Source organism: Tamandua tetradactyla, chromosome 3, assembly GCF_023851605.1.
Source record: "Tamandua tetradactyla isolate mTamTet1 chromosome 3, mTamTet1.pri, whole genome shotgun sequence".
Taxonomy (NCBI): Eukaryota; Metazoa; Chordata; class Mammalia; order Pilosa; family Myrmecophagidae; genus Tamandua; species Tamandua tetradactyla.
The window spans coordinates 99,806,905-99,828,296 of record NC_135329.1 but is presented as its reverse complement, the minus strand read 5'-3'; the positions used below and the strand labels follow the sequence as shown (position 1 = coordinate 99,828,296).

The following is a 21,392-nucleotide window of genomic DNA, read 5'->3' as shown; positions in this document are numbered from 1 at the left end:
CCATCACCTTAAAAAATAACAATTTAGAAGGAATTGTTCCAAGTATAGTAAACATGCCCTTGTCTTTTACTTTATATTCTTTAATAGCTACTTTTTATTGAGTGCTTACTAAGAGCCAGGGACTCTATTAAGGATTTTTTAAACTTTTGTTTTAAAATGAAACACAGATTTAAAAAAAGGCCACGTAAAATCATTCTAAGAAAAATACCATTTTAACTACTACACATGTCAAATCATAAAACTTTGCTGGTTATCCAAAAGCCCCCATATGCCCTGTCTCACATTCCCTTTCCTTTCAAAAGTAACCTGTATCCTGACTTTTCATTTCCTTGCATTTTTTTTTTTGGTTTATTATTTGTGTGCATTCCAAGGCACTATAGTTTAGTCATGTTCAATTTTTCCAGTTGCTATGTCATTATATGTCTGTTTTAATTACCAACACCTCCTTATTTTCCTTGAGATATATCTGTTGAAGAACTTTGGCCATTTGTCTGGTTAAATCTGACCCAGAGTATAGTTTGCTGAATGTACACTTATGGTACAGCTTTGCATGTTCTATCCTGTGCATCTCCTGCCAGTAGGGTAGCAGGATGCTTGATCAGACTCAGAATTGATATATTTGGCAAAACTATAGGTAGCTCTGTGTTCTTTCATCAGATGGCACATCAGTGCTTAATGCAGCCCATTATTAGGGATTCCAAAATAGCAATACTCTTAATTCTATCCATAATTTTTACATACAAGCTTGAATGATTTTTATGAGGAGATGCTTCTTCTCATCTATTTGGTTACCCAAATACAGTTCACAAATAAAATTTGCAGTCCCCACCCCCAAAATACAGTGTTTGATTCTTGCCTTTTATCCAGTTTTCAAGATAATGAATTGGCTCTTGGCCATCCTCAGAAAGTATTCAGTTAGGATTTAAATATATCTGCTGGGTTCAAATCCACTGTAAGTTTTACCCTTATTAAAGCTCCAAGTTTCCCTTTGGCCTGGTAGAGCTTTTATAAAGTTGGTTTTTGATTCTCTCAACATCACCCAAGTAGTTTTTGATAGCTTCTTTTCAATTTTGATATAAGAAAAATACTCCAGCTTTATCTGGTATATTTCCTATCCCAGCCCTGAAATCAGCCATTTCTCCAAGAAGTCATGGTTTCTTTTAAAACCTGAGTCTGGGTGCGAGGGATAGTCATTAATATCAGGGTTGCATGATTTAGCATAACACAAGACAGCCAGCTAAATTTGAATTTCATATTCATAAAAAATTATTCTTTAGTGTAAATTTGTCCCTGGTGTCACAAGTAAATCAGATAACCAAGCTTATTTAAAAAGAGTGGAGAAGATGTAAAAGGAAATTAACTGTGCTCTGAAGTGAGGCATAATCCTAGAAGACTGTTCTGACCATGTGATACTTCCTGTCATTATATGTACAGGCTATAGGGATTTAGGCTGTATTTAAGTCAACAAAATGCTTTATTGAATTTCAACAAGTCCTAACATTTTACGCAGTGCATTGCCCCTGCTTTCTCAAATTCTAGTTAGAATTTGCATACCAAAGAAAATTAGAATAAAATAAGTGCTATCTTATTTTATAACCCGCTATCTCCAATTCATTCTTCCCTGTGAGTTCTCAGCATTGGAGCTTCAGTATTTTAAACAGGTATGAGTACCTGCTCATAAGCAGTAGAAAATTCCAAGCATATCTGGCTTTTACTTGAGGTTTTAGTACTAAATGATATGTGGTGGGTGGGCCCTTACTGGTATCTCCCTGTCTTGGTATTAGAGGAATACCAAGATTGTATAATTCTTGCATGTCGAATAGAGGTCAGTAAATTGTTCTTAGGGGAAAGAAAAGAGATTTTCCTTGGAATTCTGGTTCAATATTTATTTTTAAGTTTTTAAGATGCTATGAAAGGGCTTAATTAGAGGGAATAGAAAGAATATTTTTTCCAAAGCACATTACCTCTGAGACCTCCCCTACTTAAAAAGGGAGACAGTAAAGTTAACCCCAGCTGCCAACAAGTTTTCTCTCCCAGAAGGAATTTAGAATTCAGTAGGAAATATAAGATCTCACTTGTGACAATTAGAATGCTGAACAAGCTAGAGCATGATAGGCATATATATCTTTTAGAGGGTTAGAAACTACAAGAAGAGTTAGAGAAGGAAGTTCCTGTGCACTTGAGTTAGGAACAGATATGAGATGAGCTGGATCCTAATGGATCAAGTACGTTCGGGAAGATGGAAAAGTGAAAGGGTAGTTTCTCCATGGGGAGGAGAGGGGAACCACCAAAGAGAACTGCTCATCCATCCTTTGAGACTCTTTTGATGCCCTATCAGCTAGCATTAAGTACATATATAAACCCTGCTGAGTTAATAAAATAGCTAGTTAATGGGCATTTTTCTAGTCAATGATTTCTATAAACTGTGATATTTGTTATAATTTTTTTTGCTTCCTCCACTGATTCTTACTGCCTAATTAAGTGCTGCAAATGATTAAATATCAGAAGCAAAGGTAAGGATGAAATTGATTGAAAATGTCAAATATAAATCACCTATAGAAGAATAAGGAAATTAAAAATTGAACCATACTTTGTACACTTATATAACTGTGTAGATTATAACCAAGAGCAGGAGCAAGTTCTGGAATCTGACCATTAGGAATTAAGGCATTTCATAATCCTTATGAGTGCATTAATAGTAATGAAAAAAAGACTTAATATGCCCTAACTTCTTCAGAATACATTATATTGGCTTTTATTCTCCCCTTTTCACTTCCTCTTCCTCCTCCTTTCCTTCTCTTCCTTATTCTCCTCCTTCAAGATGGGTAAAGATATGTGAATTTAGTAAATATATAGATTTGAAGCACAGAAATGGCAAGATTTAAAACACTGTCATATTTTTCCGTATACATATAGATGACAGATAGGCAGATAGATGGATATGAATTAGTTTGCATCAATAGCTGGCAACCTATCTAAGCTATGAGAGTAAACAGAATTTAACAGTGTTCAGTAATGAGAGATGCATTTTAATTTGTTTCATTTCAGTATAGGTTGCACCTTGAAGATTGTGCAATCTAAATAGATGACATTGTATGGTAAATAGATGAACCCAAGAACCTGGTCTCAATTTCCTTTGAAGATTGCAGAAGATTATTTTTCAGTGGTAAAAAGTCAATTGGTGGAGAAAAAAAATGTCAGGGTTCCTTTTATGTCAGTAGGTACTCTGGGGCTATTTCTCCAGAATTTTAGACTTATCTGTAGTTTTCAATAGGAAAATTTATGGGGCAGTCTGAATCTGGTAGTAAGTCCTTAAGAATAAATGAAGTGTGATGAAACTGTTAAAAAAGAGGAATTTCCCTTAAAAATTGGTCAAGATCTCAAAGTAAAGTTTTCTCTATTAGTTCATGAAAGATTGCCCTTAAAGGGAAATCTGCTTTGTGCTGTTCTGAGAATTATATAAAGAAGGGAGGCAGATGACTATTATAAAAGTCTGAAAATAAAAGAAGGCTCAGAAATAACGTGCTTTTCAAGGAAAAAATGGAAGCATATTAATGGGTAAAAAATGATGATTTGTGCAAATTTCCTACTTTCTGGAGTTGTTTTGATGTCAGAACTCAGCTATACATACGAAAAGAAAATCATACTTGGGAAAAATCATTTGAAATTTTCTTTTTTCCTATAGTAATGTCCTTATGTATGCCCTAGAAAGGCTGTGGAAAAGAGAAATTTGTAAATATAACAATCAAGGAGAGTCTATGATACTGGACCTCAGTGTGAATGAGCAGTTTGTCTACAACTTCAGGCCTCCAGTGAACAAGACTGGCTCTCAGGATATTGCAACTCTGTCTGCTTCCACCAGAGATCATAATTGGGCTATGGATTTTTGCAACAGAAAAGTCTTCCTGTGATAGACTGAGACTGACAAACAGTTTATTTAAATTCATGCCAAAAGAATGTCAGAACACTAGAAGCTAAGCACATGAATATTACTTAAATATGTAGTGTCTTCATTTCTTTCTTTTTTAAAAAAATGGAATTTCTGTTATTCTGTACAGGTTAGAATTGCGAAAATAAAGCTTGGTTCTGAGGATTGCTCCATATTCTGCCCAAGACATGATTTGCACTTTGGGGAATTCAAGAATTCGATTGAGGTGACTGGAGGTGATTTATAAATCGAAACCAAATGATAGCAGACGATGTGAGCTAAAGCTATTTCTTGATCTGTGAAGAGCTAATTGAGCACATTTCAGGCCAGGTCTCTGAAGACACAGCTCATGAACTCTGTCTTTCTGATGCTGTGCTCATTATGAATACTCAAAGTGGACTGGTTAATGCTAGGGAATTCCCCATCAAGGTGGCCTTTACATAACACTGCATATTTACCCTGGAAGGAGAGAAGAAGGAAAAGGGAAAAAGCAATTCCAGGCAAATAGCTGTTTACAAATTCCTATCTGCTTTATCAAATTTATCTGACACTGAAGAGTGTATCTGTAAAGGCTGTTCTTCACAAAATCTCAAGAGACATTTGACATGTTCTCTGACATGTCAGAATTTAGCCAGGTCTTGCTTGTTATTTGGCTGTTGTTAGGGTAAATTTGGGGTGGCTGCCACTTCTTTTCCTTCGCCTTATCACAGGGTTCTTTAGTCCTTTGTCTGCTATTTGATATGGGTGACTGCATACAATGGCTTTGTCCTGTGCATTTCTGGAACAGCTCACATATGCCACTGATGCTTAAACATTTTAATCGTAATCGTGAATGAATTCAATTATTATCTAAAACTCAAAACCTATCCTCAACTAATCACATTGATATTTCCTGGTAAAATGAAACATGCTGCTTTAGCATTTCACTTTTGAGGGATGGAATATCAAGGAGAAAAAAAAAACATTGTAGATATGTGAGGACGTTTTTGTGTGACTTTTGAAACATAAACAAATAAATTGAAAAGTGGCATATAGCTATGTCTACATGGGAATGTAAAATTAGGATTCGAGGAAATTTTGTTCTTTTCAGAAGGGAATGGTGTAGTCTGAATCCTAGGAAATGTTCTCTAATAAAATAGTAAAATAGCCTTATCTGTAAGGTTTAGACATTTATAATTCAAAGTAGAGAGTATTTTTCTCGGCTATGTCTCCTGGTCTCTGTATAAGTTATAAGAGTCTGATTCCATTCCATGAAAGAAAAACTCCTTTACATCAGAATTAGAATATTAAAAATTTTGTCGTACTGCATGAGAGAAACTTGAACTAATATGAGTTTGTCAAAGATATATGAGGAAAATTATGTAAAAATATGCTGTAAATCTCTATCATACTCTTTTTTACTTTTTATTTTTGGATTACTATATGGTGAGGGTCACATTTCATTCTTTTTTCCATGTGAGCATCCTGTTATTGCAGCACCATTTATTTAATTTTTTTTGTTTATTTCTTTGTTTGTTTGTTGTTTTGGGGGGAAGAGCACAGGCTGGGAATCAAACCTGGGTCTCTGGCATGGCGAGTGAGAATTCTACCACTGAACTAACTTTGCACCCCCTCATCATACTCTCTTTAAAGAGATATTTAACTTTCAAAAATGAGACTCTGGAAAGAATGTTTTAATTTTAATTTTCTGAATTCTAAAAATTTCTTTAAAAGTTATCAAACCAAATAGAGTTACTTATATGTAACTGGGGAGTATCAGGAAAGTTTGGTGGATGTTACATACCCATTCTAAGGTAATTAACTCATTTGTTGAATTTTGGATTTTTTTATAAGCACTTAAATGACCCTCCCACCAAATTACAGAGACATAAAAATTTCACTCAGAGTATAGTCTTTTGATTTATAAAATATATAGTCGTAAGAATTTAGGAAAGAAGAGATCTTAAAGATCATCAGGTTTGAACTTTTTTTTTCTAGTTTTACCAAAGAAGTAAGAAGAGGCAGGAGGCAAGTGCCTTCACTTTGACCAATAACCCCATAACCTGCTTGAGCTCAGGCAAGCCCCATTCCCTGACATCCAGTCTAGTTTAGGTCCTTCTTATTTACACTGAAGTAGAACTCAGAGTGAATGAGTAATTGAGCTATATCTGCTTGAGTAGTTTACAAAAGTTGTGGACATTTGATTGTAAATCAGTGTTTAACCATAATCAGAAATCACATAAAACAGAACTTCAGGCATTCTTTCTTAGATTGTAAGTTATTGCTTTACATTTTTGTTTTGGGGGCTATTAACATTTTTTTTTCAATAAGAGTTGGAAAGGAAGTAGAATAGCCTACATTGTAAGTCAAGTATATCACATTTCAAATAGCAGAGTATTTAAATTGGGAAAATCAGGTTATATGGATTAAGTTTGCATTAGTACCCTTATCCTAGATGCCAACAGCTATAAAGGAATGTTCTTACCCCAGGAAATAGCAACTGACCCCAAAGCAAATTAAGTTGAGAAAGTCTTCCTTAAAAACAAAAATGATTCACACACATGCAACATACAAAAAACATAGTTATTCCTTGATGTGAAACCAAAGTCACTATGTGCCATACATTGAAATGCATGCAAGTTAAACAGTTCAATTCAATCAAATCCATAATTTTAAGTAGTATGAGGATAATCCTTTCCAGTGTATCCTTGTTCTGTGCCAACAGAATTCCCTGTACATAAAGTACATTTTGAAGAAAAAAATTACCTGTGTGGGAGAAGTAGGGTTGTTCAGATTTACTGAATAAACTGCCTAGTAGCTTTATTACCAGTGGATTTTTAAAAAAATTCATGTGTTTTATATTTCTAGCAATGACACTAAACGGAAATGGACCAAAATACTGCAGTGAGTCCCTCATATTGTGCACTTGAATACATGGTTTTAAAAAGCAGGCTCTCCCTTACCCAAATTCTACCTTCCTGGAGACAAAACCATTACATTTGACTTTCTAATCCAATGAAATTTACTGGTGGTCACTGCTTTATTTCCTTTAAATAAACCTATTTTAAAGGGATTAATATTGCTACTAATGTTTAGGGAAATTGTGACAATTCATGTTTTAGGAGTTTGCAGGTAGGGCACAGCTCTTAATATCCTACAATAGCCCCTCAGCTGGAAATTGGCTAGTTCAAAGGCCAAATAACTCGGAAAAGGAGGGAGCCTGTCTTTAGCCAATAAAACCCAACTCAAGGCTCTCCCTGACTCTCCCATATCCTCTGTGCCCTCTGCCCAAACCTTCTCATAACCCACATGCTGAAGCCAGTAAATCTGGGTGTTCAACACGCTCCAATCTTTTCTTTGCCGAGCAGTCCCCAACAATCTGTGCCAGGGATGTGGGGACTGCTTGTGGCTTATCTACTTCGGACAGGTCTGTTCCTGGCACCCTCGGAAAGTCACATGTACCGCATCTTAATGGAGCTGGTGGGCTTTGGCTCTTACACCCACGCGAATTCAACTTTCAAAGGGCTACATTTGTGTCGATGGTCTAGTCTCTCAGTCTCCATGCTATAATGTAAACTCCTTGCAGGCGGGAATTTGTCTGATTTAGCTCATTATTTAGCTCCTCTCCTCAGCAATCCCGCCATGCAGTATGTTTGGCAAAAGAAAGGTGTTCAATAAACATATCTTGAATGGAAGTGGGACATTTAGGGGGAATGGGAGGTTGGGAAAGGGACTTAAAATTTGAACGTTTTTTTAACCACGTGTCCAGGGCAGGGGAAAGAAAGAAAGAAAAAAAAAAAAAGAAGAAGAAGAAGAAGCAAATGCCAGATTTTCACCATTTCTGTTATCACTGCTTTTAACCAACCTTGAGGAATTCCAGTGTTACTAACCAGGCAGCGAGCGGGGGAATCCAGGCTGGATGCCAAGGGAAGTCCACTGCCCCAGATCAGGATGCATGGAGACTAGGGCTCGTGTCTTAGGACTAATCCTTGGATCGTAACAAGTGCTGCCAGCCCCCGGCGGGTCTCGAGGGGCCCCCAGTTCCCCTCCTCCTTTTGCTTTCTTGGGGCGCTGGAGCATGCCCAGTGGCAGCGCCCGAGCCAAGGGCTCTGCATGGGCGCACTCCGTTTCTCCGGGTTTTAGCCGGAGCCCGCGGGGGGCGGAGGGGTGGGGGGCCGGTGGAGCCCGGCAGCCTTGGCCGCACCAGTGAGAAGCTCGAGCGCCGCGCAGGCTTCTCTCCCGCGTTGCGGGTGCTCGGAAGATGCTGGAGTGCCACGCGGGGCTGCTCCACCTGGCGCGCTGAGCGCCGCGCGGGAAGCACCCGGGGTTGAGCTGCGGTGCCGGCGGGGGACGCGGACTGCGGTAGAATGAGAGCTGGGCTCCTCTGGCGCTGGGAGACGTCGCGCGAGCTCAGTCAGGTGCCTGGTGTCCGCCGCTGGCCGCTCCACTAACTTGCCACTTGGTCGCTCTGGGTCTCCGAGGCAATCTACGCTTTGGGCTGGTGGGGGGTCGGGGGGGGCAGTGGGGAGTTACAGGGTCTGCGATAGCCCAAGGAAGGTTTCCTGCGAGGGGGGAGCCTGTTGGTGCCTCCCTTCTCCTTCCCCTCCTTATCGCTCCCCTCCCCCCACCCGGTCGCTGCCGCTTTCCCTTCCTCCAATTCGGAGAGCGACGGGCGCCTGTGACATGCGATCGCGGCCAAGTGACGGTCCTCGAGTCTGAAGTGCCCGCTAGGAAGTGAGCGCCACCGCGGGCCGCGGGCGATGACAGCCATGAAGCAGGAGCAGCAGCCCACCCCGGGGGCCAGGGCGAGCCAGGCGCAGCCAGCGGACCAGGTGAGAGTTGGCAGTTGTGGCCAGGCCCTCCCGGGAGGAGAGGCTCCAACCCGCACTCCCCGTGTCTCTCCTCCTTCGCTTGGCTCCCACGCACCCCTTCCCCCCCCACCCCACCCCCAGTTCCAGGCTCTGCTCTGCTCACCCCTAGACTCCGCAGGAAGTTGGAGCATCTGAGTGCGCTGTGGGGCTGGGAGAGAGGATGCGCAAGGTGGAGAGCCGCGGGGAAGCGGGTAGAGAGGTAAAGGCTGGGGATGCCGTGGGGAGCCCCGGCGGGCCGGCCACGGAGGGAGACGGGGGGAGGCCGAGCCCAGGGAAGTAGGGCCTCCTGGCTCCCTGCCATGCATGTTGAAGGGATCTGCTGGGCTCCCAAAGGCGTTTGCTAGCAGGGTTTGAGAGCCCGCCTTCCTGGCGCTGGGAAGCGCGGTGGTCGAAGAGATCCGGATAGGCAAATGACCTTTATAGGCCGGCAGAGTTGTTTCTTTGCTCTCTTTTTTTCTCTGATTGAGCGAGGCTGGAGATACACAGGGTTAAAGGAGTACCAGGCATCTATAGTCTTCTGAATGGAAAGGGGATGGTGGGGGGGGGGGGGGGGGCGGACAGAAAGGCATTCATTTTTAAGGAGAGCTGGGTTGGTGTTATTAAGGGGATCTGGGAGGTTGGTGTTGAATTTTAGTGATTTGTTGGATCCAGATATGCTGTGCGTCTGCAAAGATGGGGTGCCCTGGTAGGCTGGAAGTGATTCCCACCCTTCTTCTGTCCTTCTACTCCAGCCACCCCCTTTCTGTTTAGATCTCTAGGGATCTGTAGCTTAACCGTAAGGTGGAGCCCCATCTCGTCTCTCTCTGAATCGAGGTGACTCGGGAGTTCGGGCGTCGCTTTTTCCAAAGTTGGAGGGTCGGGAGCGCAGAGGTGCCCTGGTGGGGAGGAGGGAGCCTGTGATGAGCTCGCTCGAGGTGCTGTCACCTTTACATCAGTTAGAGACCCTGGGCGGAGAGGGCTGCCCTTAGGTCAGCGGATAACCACGGAGCAGAAGGGCGCGGGCTGGGGTGGGGGGTACCGCAGTTGGTGCTCCCTGCCCGAAAGGCACTGTGGAAGGCCGCCCAGATGTGCTCCTGGCGGACACTCCGGGCACATTTGCTGAAAGTGGGGTAAAAGGGTGCAAACAGCAGGGCCCCAGCAGCGGCTAGCTCTTCGGGTATTCTAAGCACTGAGGAGTGTGTTCAGGGGAGCTGTCCAAATCGCCCAGGAGTGACGGCGAGGGAGGCGGAGGCGATGTCAGGGATACTGCTATTAATATTCTAGTCTTGGTCAGCTCTTTTGACTTGTGATCTCGCTGCTTTCCCCTTTCCTCCTCTTCTCATTTCCCTCACAGATATTTCACACAGGTGGTGGGGATTACTCAGTGCCTCCCCTCGGTTCACTGGGGTGAATGTTGCATCGTGCCTGTGTGTGTTTTTACAAAGCAGTTGTTTCCTTGAACCATCTTTTGCTCCCTTCCCTGAGATATGAAAACGTTAAGGCTCTCCTCCTCTTATACCTCTTTTTCTTGCCCCCTTCTCCTACCCACACCACAGTGTAGCAACTGGTTAGCAGATGTAGCGAAATAATTCCAGGAGAGGAACATGGATTGGATATCCTCTTTCAGGCTGACAGCCCTTCAATTTCATTAACAAGCTGCTGAGCCTCTCTACTGCTCTTGAAATGATGCTACCAATAAGAATGATTAGTCAGGTGAGAGCCCCCACATGAAATCTTTGCTCACTAACCTGTGACACCAGCTGGTTACTTGAGGTGCTGCAAACAGTTATGTGATGGTGGCGGTGGGAAGAAAGAGGCAGAGAGGAGTGTATAAAAAGCTGGAAATGTATACGTAAATAGTGGGCAAACTGTATACATGCATCCACCCCTTTTGCCAGGACTAAGCTGGTCCTTAAAATTCCTATAAGGAGGGTCAAGCTTGAATCCATTTTTATTTTTGTTTTTGTTTTTTTTTTGTAGCCACTTCAGATATTTGGGAAAGGACCATTTCCAGAACTCTTGCTTTAATTGAGTAAATTTGAAGTGCCTTTCTGTTCATTTATGTGATTTTAAAATGTCAGTGGTATGCATATCATGCATGAATTTAAAATGAAGTGGATTGGTTTTGCAAGAAGGAAAGTCAGACAGAAATATGTGTGCCAGCATCCCATTGAGGGTTTTCTAAGGACTCCCTAAAAATCCCTATATCTAGTGCATTCTTTGTCCAAAGCTTGACATTTTAAATGATGGCCAAATAACATGGATGATTGCTGTGCATGCTCAAACTACTTGCTGTAAGAGTACTAAGCTTTTATTAGCAGTATTAATCATAGTGGTCTAGAAAATGCCACACAACTCTCAGGTGATACTGGATATAATACCTCCATGTAGACATGATTCATTGTTCTGGTTTCCATGATATTTCAGAAAAAACATGATATCCAAATTTAAATAGAAAACATAGCTTTATAAATCCTACCTAATGGTTAAACAGGGGGCTTGTTCCATCTATTCACTCACCGTGTATCGATTTTACATGATTTAAGCTTTTGAATGTTGCCCAAAAAGGTCTTTCACTTTCCATGTTAAAGATTTGTCTAAAACCTCAAAGACACCTTGTCCTGAGACCATCCAACACCTATGTGGTTGTGGAAGACTCAGGGCAGTGGAAGATCTTAGGTTTTTCTCTGAGTGAAAATGGTTGTGAACTATATAATTTGGTGGTTGTTATGGTCCTGTAGGGCGCTCACTCTCCCTTTTTCATCTTATCTGTGATTTTTTTCTCTGACACTGGGGAGAGGACTGTGACCAGAGCCATCCCCTTTCCAGGGGGTGGCAGCGACAAGAATAGCAGGGGCCAAACAATTCTATTAATATTCTGAATCATTGGGAATATTTCTATCATTTTAATAATCCTCCCTTTAAAGCTTCATTGATTACGTAAATGTTTACAGCAATTTTTTTTGTATGGTTCTCATAACACTCTGCATTTCCAAAAATGCCTAAAAGTCAGTGCTTTTGCATGGGCAGATAGCCATTCTCACTTAACTTGATCAATATCCCATTTTACATTGAGGAATCCAAGATTTGAGTGGCTAATTATAACTTATTCTTAAAAAAAAATTATTTTGTATTGTTTCCTAAGTGCTGGCTTTTTGGAGAGGACTGTTCTCAGGGCTGATGAGGTGATATTTACTCAGTACCTTTCCTTATTTGATTCTCAAGGCAACTTTTACAGGTGGATCCTGTTCTTCCCACTTTTACAGAGGAGAATGCAGAGAGGAAGTGAGACTTGGCCCTGATCATTTAGAATAAGCTCACCTACGTCTGAAGTACCACCTTTTAAATATTACATAATCACAATATAGCACATTCTTATTAGCAGAATGTAAAATCACTCCAAATTTTGTGTGTGGGGGTGCAAATTTACCTTGACTGTAAAATGGGTGAAAAATTTGTTTGAAGCTTCACATATGATTGCAAATAATAGCTCTTAAAATTTTAAAGTTAATATAATATCTCTGCTATTGATCTAAATAACATAAAAAGAACCAGATAGATCCTTATACATATATAGGGGCTCTTTTGTTTGTTTTTGTTTTTCGTCTTCATGTCACTTGCCTCTAGTAATGCTCAGTCCCTCAAGTTTGGTTGAATGAGTGCATTTCTATAGGCAAAGTTTGGAATTTCCTGCGTCTCCACCAGGTGGCACCCTTCTGCTGAATCCCATGGGTGGAAGTTAAGTTTCTAAAATGCTTGACTCTTCTTTCAACTCCAAACCCCAAACCGAACCAAACCCAAGCAAACAGGAATCACAACTCTATTTTTTGGAGAATAACTAAAACGCATAATCGTAAAGCAACTAAGTGACCAAATGATGTTATGCACTTTTCTTTAAAAACGCATTTTGGTAGGAAACCAAAACTCTTGCAGCAGCATCTTGATGAAATAATTGGTGGTCATATGTCATGATTAAATATGTTCCATGTAAAATGTGTTCCATAAAATATTGAATGACCTTTTAGGCTTGTGAATTTTATATTAGTTGATTTGGGACAACAAATCTAATTCGGCAGACATACAGACTTCAAAGCATTCTGTTACATCTCTACTTTTCTTCAATCAAAACTTACATCCTTTCCTGTCCTACTTTCTAAGGGGCTGGCTGAAAGAAAACATTGGCTAAGTCTCACTAACACGTGAATGAGTTACTGAATGCTGAATATGTGGTTTTTGTTTTTGTTTATGTTTTAATGATGTAATGCACTTCAGAAGATAATTAGCATGGGAAGGAGGAAGTTTGAAAAGAGATGTAATGTATAGAAATATAGAAATACCCAGGAGGGTGGACATAGCAATGGAGTAGCTAAGATCTAAGGCTGAGGGTGCAACTGGCACTGGAGGGTTAGAAGGAGCAGGCCAAAGTAGGACTAGACATTATTTCAAACTTTTTCATGCAAATTGTTTGACATCTAATATTATGCAACGTTAAATAAAGTAATTCCTTGATATTCCAACTATTAAAATTACCTCAATATATTTTCATACTTGTGGAGGAACTTTATTTTTGCGCTAATCAAGTTCATGCCTTACTGAAACATTACAATGGGGATCTGTACACAAAGACATTCGTTCACCAGGAATGTTTGAAGTTTTTCCATCTGAAAGACCTGTAAAATGTCCACAAAAGAGCAAATAAGCAATGTGGAGAATGAAACTTGATAGATGTAGGTTAAAACAGAGATATGAACTGTTTCTGCCCTTGTGTAACTTGCCTTCATCTTGAGAAGTCATATGGCTTAGTATGGGTTATTCCTAACATACTGCTGTTTGGAAGCTTGTATTGACCTGGCCTATGTTTTTTTTTTTTGGCAATAACTACTATGTGCTTACTTTTTCCTGTTCTCCAAGGCTTTTAAACTGAACACCTACCTTCTCCCTAACCTGGTAGATAAGCATAATAGTTAATCACACACTGATTTAAAGAAAGCTAATCATTCCCAGAATGGTCGAGAAAGCTGGAATATAGAACCTGAGGAGAGACTGGGCCACCGAAGAGAAAGCTCTTCATATTGTAGATTCTTTCATGGTGTAGGTTGCTATTTTTGCTAAGCTGCCCTGAATTCTCAGGATTTCAGATTTATCTTTACATAGTGGTAAATATACCACTCACTGGCAGGCTAAATAGAGAAAATTTGGTTCTATCCAAAACCAATAAAATAAATGTTTTATTCTGAACTATTCTGTTAAGTAATTGATGTTGACACTGCTGTTTGTAGTGCTTTCTACATTATGAAAAATGATTTTCACTTTCAAATTTATGGTGCTATATAGTTTACTTAAAAATTGTCAAAAGTTTAATAATTTTTAAAACCAACTTTCAGGTAATATGTTTATTCCATTGGCCAGAACAGTACAGTCTACAGTGCTTTTGGAATTACCAGGTGGTTTTCAGATATAATTATTTTAGGGGGAGGCAACCTGGTGAAGGTTTGAGAACAGAGTCAAACAGATTTCAGCCTGAATCCTTCCTCTATCATTTACTGACTATGAGATCTAGGGCAAATCATTTAATACTTTTAAAACCATTCCTTCATCTTTTAATGGGAAAAGACAGTGAGAAGTGGCTAGGGTTAGAATTAGCCCACATGTAGGAGCTTAATCAATGTTTTATTCTTATTACTAGTATCATTCTATATCGATTCAGATTATTTCTTTCTTTTAGAGAGCAATTTGGCATTCCTGCTAGTAAAAAGCAAAAATGCCTGTATGTGTTTGTATATATGCACACTCACCCTGCTGAAAATACACATACCACGTACATGTTTGTGCTTATGGTTTAAATAAAGGAAATTTTACAATTAGATTATTATAAAACATCAGATAAAATTGAATCTATCACAGTCTGATTTAATATTTTTAGATGATAATCTACCTATTGTCCCAAAAGACTTAGGATATTCTTTTTATCTGTTCATGGTTTAATATTCTCTTTCCTGAAGTTCGTTTCCTAGGAATGATTGACTTAGAATTTCTTTGCATATGGGAACTGATGATATTTTGAGTTGAAATGTAAGAAAAATTAGCTGAGTGCATAATCAAATTGGACTTTACATTTGGGAATGTTCCCCAGCCAACCTGTATATTTACCTGACTTTGATATTATTGTAATTTATCATATTTGTTGATTTTCTCAGGTCAGCTTAAAAGTCTAAGTTTCAGGATCCAAGATAATAAATGAAGAAAAGTGAGGGGAAAAAAGCCATTTTTATTACCTCTATCCTCACCCCTTTTATTGAGATCTAAATGAGGATTCAATTTCTTATGCAACTGGGAGTCCCTGTTCTGAAAACAGAAAAATGACAAATCTGGATTACATAATTGAGAACTTGAATAGCAGATGCTACTGCGATTCATTTTCAAATAATGGACCAGAGAGACCACTTGAGGTTGCATTAGTAATGTTCATTCAAGGGTAGAAGTAGGTCTCTCCCGCTCTTGGTACATGGGCTTGCTTTAGATAAGAGGAACCAAGTAAGTGGAAGCTCAGATACTCGTGCTTCTATTAATCACATCCCACTTCTAGCCAACATTTTTATGTAAGTTAATGAAAACAAGATATGGCCATTTTTTTCATTTCACATGTTTTAAAACAAGTATTGGAATGTCTTGTACATAAAACAACCTTTTCAATGTTTCATCGTGATTTTTCTCTCTTAGACCCAAATTGAAGATTAAGAACACAGGTCAAAAATAGATTTATCTCTGTGAGAGGAAAAGTCTGGAATTCATAAAGAATTTCTCAAACTTAGAAGTAAGAAATGTATTTCGCTGAGTTAGTATGCATTTTAAAACTATGAACAGATTTTCTATCTACTCCATTAGTGTTTTGGGATTTTAAGACAAAAAAAAATACCCTATATGTGTTTCTTTTTAAAGGGCTATAAAATATAACTGTCCCAATAAATAAAATGGGTATATTTGGAAGCTGTATCCAGCATCTAGATCAAGATTATCCCTTTTCTCTGGTCCTAGGAATTATGTGTATTCCACCTCTTGACAACCGTCCTGGCAGAGATAGACACATCTGAATCAAACCCAGAAAAAAGGAAAGAGACCCTCCCTCCCTAGTCTCTAAGGAGGTTGCTTACAATTGCTCTAAAATGGAGCTTACTTTAGCACTGTGGTGGCATTACGAGTGTCTGCTGCTTCCGCATCTGCCCAAACTTTCCAAAGTCTGTCTGTCTGCAAAGTCAGCACCCCTGAGTTTTTCAGATGGTGATTTTGGTTTATTTGTTACCCTTTGAGCATATGCCATCTCCAAGTTCAAATCAAGTTCCTTCTGCCTCTGTGCATTTCTGAGAGCCCCTCTGTCCCAGGATAAATGATTCTCTGATGTCTAGATGACTGTGACATCAACAGTGGTCTTTGTCTTTCCAAATTTTTTCCTTTCAAACTTCCATGAAAATCATAGATAATTATAGCATTTGAGGAGCTGTTTTGTTGTTGTTGTTGTTGTTGTTGTTGTTGTTGTTTTTTTTAGCATGGGCGGGCACTGGAAATCCAACTTGGGTCTCCGGCCTGGCAGGCAAGAACTCTGCCTGCTGAGCCACTGTGGCCCGCTGGAGGGGCTGTTTTGATTACTGAATCCAGTCCTTCTGTTTTCAAATCAGGGAACAGTCAATGGAGAGGTGAAGTGGTCTGTTTAAGGTCACACAGTTGGTTAGAATTAGAGGCAGGACTTGATTCCGGGTCTCTTCATTTATCACTCAATGCCGTATTCCATGTATCATGCTTACAGATCCAGCTGCCGGTAAAGAGTCTTTGATGATGTCTTAGGGATACCTGTGCCTTTGTTAGCACTTGACATCACAGTAAGCTTTTTTCCTTAATTTATGTTTGTTAAAGCTTTGAGTTCATAGGCAAAACTCATTTGCCATTTATTGGTTTTGCCTTTGTGATGAATTGACTCTTAGACTTTTGGCATCCGGCCCTAAGACTTTGCACAACCACATGTGCATGTTCTCCAACTTGCTGCAGCAATAAGTGACTCCCAGTCAAACCATTTGCAAACCAACCTGTGAGATCCATGGCTTCAAAGAACTGACAGCACCTCCCACACATTCACAAGCCAGCTTTCTTAAGCTACCTCTCTTCCCTCCTCTATGAGTAAACACACATGGATCTCTACACTTCGCATCTGAAATGTCAGTTCAGTAGTGGATGAACAAGTGACTGGATAAACATTTCTCTGTTATCTTGATCAAATCAGAAACTTAAAGACACCTTTATTACTGGCCTATTTTTGTTGACAAGGAGACTATATGGAGATGGAGTCACTCTAGCTCCAAAGCAAACATGAATTAGGGCTTGGCTAAGAAAAGATATGACATACAGGTTTATATTCTTTGTAAATGCAGAAAAGGCAACAAAATTTGATTTTGAAGGTACAGAACTGAATATGCATTCACTTTTCTCAAAATTTTTCTTTCCTCATCTCACAGTTAAATTCTGTCTCATGCCAGTGTGATTCATTCTGCATTTGAAGTGATGCTTCCTTCCTTTCCATACCTACCATCCTTGAGCTGTAGCACCAAATCTGAAATAAAAAAAAAAAAAACAGCTAATATGGAATCACAGATGGTACAAATATTTGAGAATAGATAAATGCAATCTAGAATTGGGTTCAGAAATGTCAGGTCCACATTGCTTATTGTTCACACAAGCAATTATATATAAGGGAAAACCCAGGGCAAATGCATCATGATAAAAATTGCTGGTGGAGCTGTGCAACATAACAAGCTCATAATGGTTACATACCCACTCATCCCCACAGTGAGTTACTCTGTAACAAGGAAAAGATGTTCCAGAGAGGTGAGAAGACTCCAGCAGTTGGTTATACAGGGGATTAAAGTAAAAAAATTAAGCAGTAATCATAACATGGAACTGCCGTACAGTACAATCTGTTGACTTCCATTTAAATTTTAAAGGAGGGGATAACCGTGCTTGTGGGTGTACTCTAGGATAGGCACAGCTTATGTAACCCGAGTATGGGAAGTTGCAGTTAAATTGCCAATATAAGATCTGCAGATGGTGGTTATTTGTAATGTGCCCTGTGTTCCTATTTCTGACTCTGAGAGCTTTAAAACATATCGTCTAATTTCCCTTCAATTTTGTCCCATGTCCCTTTTAAGTAATGCAATTTGAATTAAAGAAATGCAATTTGATTAAGTCACCTGGTTTACTAATAAGGCAACTGAGAGTGATAAAGGTGGATTTGCTCTAGATCATAGCACTGATGAGTTTAGTAGATGAGAAACCAGAGCTCCTCCCTCTTAGGTTGGGAGTTGATAGGAGTCTCACTCATGATCAAAATCATATAAATAATTGTGGTTATCTGTAGTTTAATCAGTTGAAGAAAAATTGATGAGAATTAAAGTGGAAAGGTGTCAGTTGGTTTAAAAGCTGTGTTTTTGCTTTTTTTTGGTAGTAGCTGTTGTAAGACCAAATCTATTATGTAGATACTGTCTCAAAGCAGAAAAGAGGAGGTGTCACATGTGTAACAGTTTGAATAAGGCTTAAATTTTCTGCAGTTCTTCATTTCCCAGATGAGGTAGCAGAGAATAGGCAGATCTGGCGCATATCAGATATGTAGGTCTATAAAATATTACTGTTTCCTCTTAAAGTATACATTCACAAGTAAAAATCATATCTCTCATATACTGAATATTTCACCAAGAATTTAAATCATTAATAAAGAAACCACCAAAATGGTAAAGCTGGTTCAAAGAGTTTTCAAGGAAGAGAGACTTATATACAGTGGGGGAAAGAATGGCATACAAAGTTTGCAGAATTAGATAATATCCTATAGAGAAAACAGAGATCCTCTAGTTAATAACTTACAGAACATTTAAACCATAATCTTTGGGCTTAGGGGTTATCTTTTATGGCAGACATATTAATTAATTTTTTTATTTTTAATTTTTTCTCCTTACCTATCTATTGTATATTAACATCTAATTTTATGGATTCTGAGCCAATGTCAATAGTAAATAGTAAGTCAAATAAAATTTCTCTTTAAATTATAAAATTCTTGTGTGGGCTGATTAGACAATGCCCTACTCTGACATGGAAAAGATGGAAATGGGGTCATTCCAAGTTTTCAATGTTTTTCATAACATCCTGACTTCACAAAAATGATGCATTTTGAGCCTATACTTGATGCCAGTCAGATTTTCAAGCAGGTTTATCAAAGCTTTCTCCAAGCCTTATGGAGCTGAGAATGTCAGGTCTGATTCACCAGCAGCAATTTCCTGGAATGCAGCCAATCCACCAACTCTGAGAGTCAGGTTCATCCCACAAAATGGACCAGGTGCTTTTGAAGGATAGAAGAAAACAATTTGATAATCTCAAATAACTCTCTTGTAGGGAAGACGAAGCAGGATAATTACACACAAGGAGGAAAACATTTAGCAAAATGAAGCTCAGGTCAAGTTACTTCCAATGGTGGTAGTTTATCCAGGAGATGATTGCATTCAGAACTGCCCTTAGGTGATAGAGAATACATGGCCACGCACACGGTCTGGTTTATGGTATAACATGCATTTTCCTTACCTCCTCACTGCATTGTTCCCCATACCCTGAAAAATATCTCTTCTCATCTATGCATTATTTCTAAAATTCCACCAAATCTTCTGATTCCTTTAATACTGTGCAATGGATATAAACAGTTTAAGTCTAACTTGTTTTCATTTGTCTCTACATGATTGTTTTGTATACCTGGTCTTGAAAACTGATGTTTTGGGGGGCAGAGAAGATGAGGACCTTATATGACTTGGGTAGGGGCAGAAGGAAATAGAGAGAGATACGGGTTTGGAAATCATGGCCTTCATATGGGGCAAGGCACTTCCTTTCACTGGTTAAAAGAAAAAGGATAACTTTAGATGAGTATTTACATTCTGTGAACAAGGGGTTCTGTGAATAATTTTGGGCAAAAAAAAAAAACATATTGAACTATTGAACGTTATTTTCCTGAAATATATTTTAGTGTCTCACAGAAAACAGTTCTAACAAATGTAAGAAATGATGCTTATGCTCTCATTCTCTTAATAAATAACTGCTATTAATTCTTTATGTTCACGAGAAAATTTTGCATATATAAGCCATTGCAGACTCATTCTCCACCTCCCTTTTTATATAAACAGTAGCAAAAAAAGTGCATAGTCTTTTTTATGTTGTTTTATTGCTAAAAAATCGGGACATTATCAAAATAGGTCCTCTAGCAGTTGGCTTCTTTAACAAATTATCCTTCTTTATTTACAATGAATTATTTCTATGCTTTGTATAAATTGATAACCAGACTTGGGACAGGTGTGTGCACATGGGTACTCGCTTGCATGCTTATCCACTGGTATTCACTTCAATACTATATGTGCATGTTCGTGTATATGTTAATATGTTAGTCCTATACATAGGGATATATTAATTTGAAAAGTATGTGTATTTTCTGTGAAAATAAGGGAATTGTCATATCACTACCTGGACATATGAAAGATACTGTGAAGCCAAAAGCATGCTGACGGGAAGGATCCAACATTGCAAAAATGTTGTGTCTTGTAAATTTATTAAGGAATATCGAGACTTTGAACAGGTGATGTTAAATGCATGGTGTGCTTGAATTTTCTTATATCCTGTGGGGTTAACATAATATAGGAAATGGGAAGCATCTCTTAATGGAATATAGCATACATCACTCACATCTCTCTTTAGTTTGACAAGGCTATGTATTCCCCTCAGTCACAGCTGATCACCCTCCAACTTAAGAGGAAAGGAGAAGAATAAAAGGTGAGGTGGAGATAGAAGACTTTAGCCTTGCAGAATGTATTTTGTTCTCAAAGAAAAATTAGTTCAACAAATTATAAACTGTTGGAATTTATGTCCTTACCACCACGTATAATGAGGAAGCAAAATATTCTCAAACTCAGCAAATTTATGTGGCCAAAATATCCTTCTCTAGTCTACCATGTGTTATTGAAAATTATCCACAAACACTCCAGGAAGAAAAATAGTGGTGAGGAAATATTCTATTGATCTCTTAAGGATGAACAAACAGTTCTACGAACACTCCAAACAATTTCACAGGAGGAATTTTTAGTTAACTTGTTCTTAACAATAGGAAAAATCAAGTTTTAAAATTTCGTTAGATTTGGTAAAAATTCTGTAAAGATGAGAGAGCTATTTAAAATCAAATAACTTCTTTTGTCTGAATATTTTTAAGGAAAATCAATTTGAACAACACACCTGCTGACTTATGGCAGGCTACTCAGTAGCTACTAATCTTAACACTAGGAGGAAACATTTAGTTTATAATGCTTCTGAAAATTCAGGATACTGCATGGAAGGTGGGCTTCAGAGTTTGACTCAGGTGTCTATTCCTGATATCTTGTTTATGTTAGGGGAAGAGTGGCAGCACGTGGCGATGGGTGATTGGAATGGGGGAAATATAAGTCAAGTAGAATTTTGGTAGTCCTTTTTTCTTGATGTCTTTAAATAACCTAGAGATAAAGGTTGATAAAGCAGTATCAGAAGGATTCCCTATTTCATTTTATAAGTTTGGAATGAGTATGACTTTTTTC

The 21,392-nt window shown here is 39.0% G+C and overlaps 1 protein-coding gene across 1 annotated transcript in view; it reads left to right on the top strand.

Annotated features, from left to right (window-relative positions):
* The first annotated feature begins 8,526 nt into the window (after window positions 1–8,526).
* The window catches only part of DPP10 (dipeptidyl peptidase like 10), a 696,759-nt gene continuing 683,893 nt past the window's right edge, over window positions 8,527–21,392 (top strand). The window contains exon 1 of the mRNA XM_077151923.1: window positions 8,527–8,739. Coding sequence (XP_077008038.1) covers window positions 8,668–8,739 — 72 coding nt within the window. The 5' untranslated portion in view covers window positions 8,527–8,667. The remainder of the gene's footprint in view (window positions 8,740–21,392) is intronic.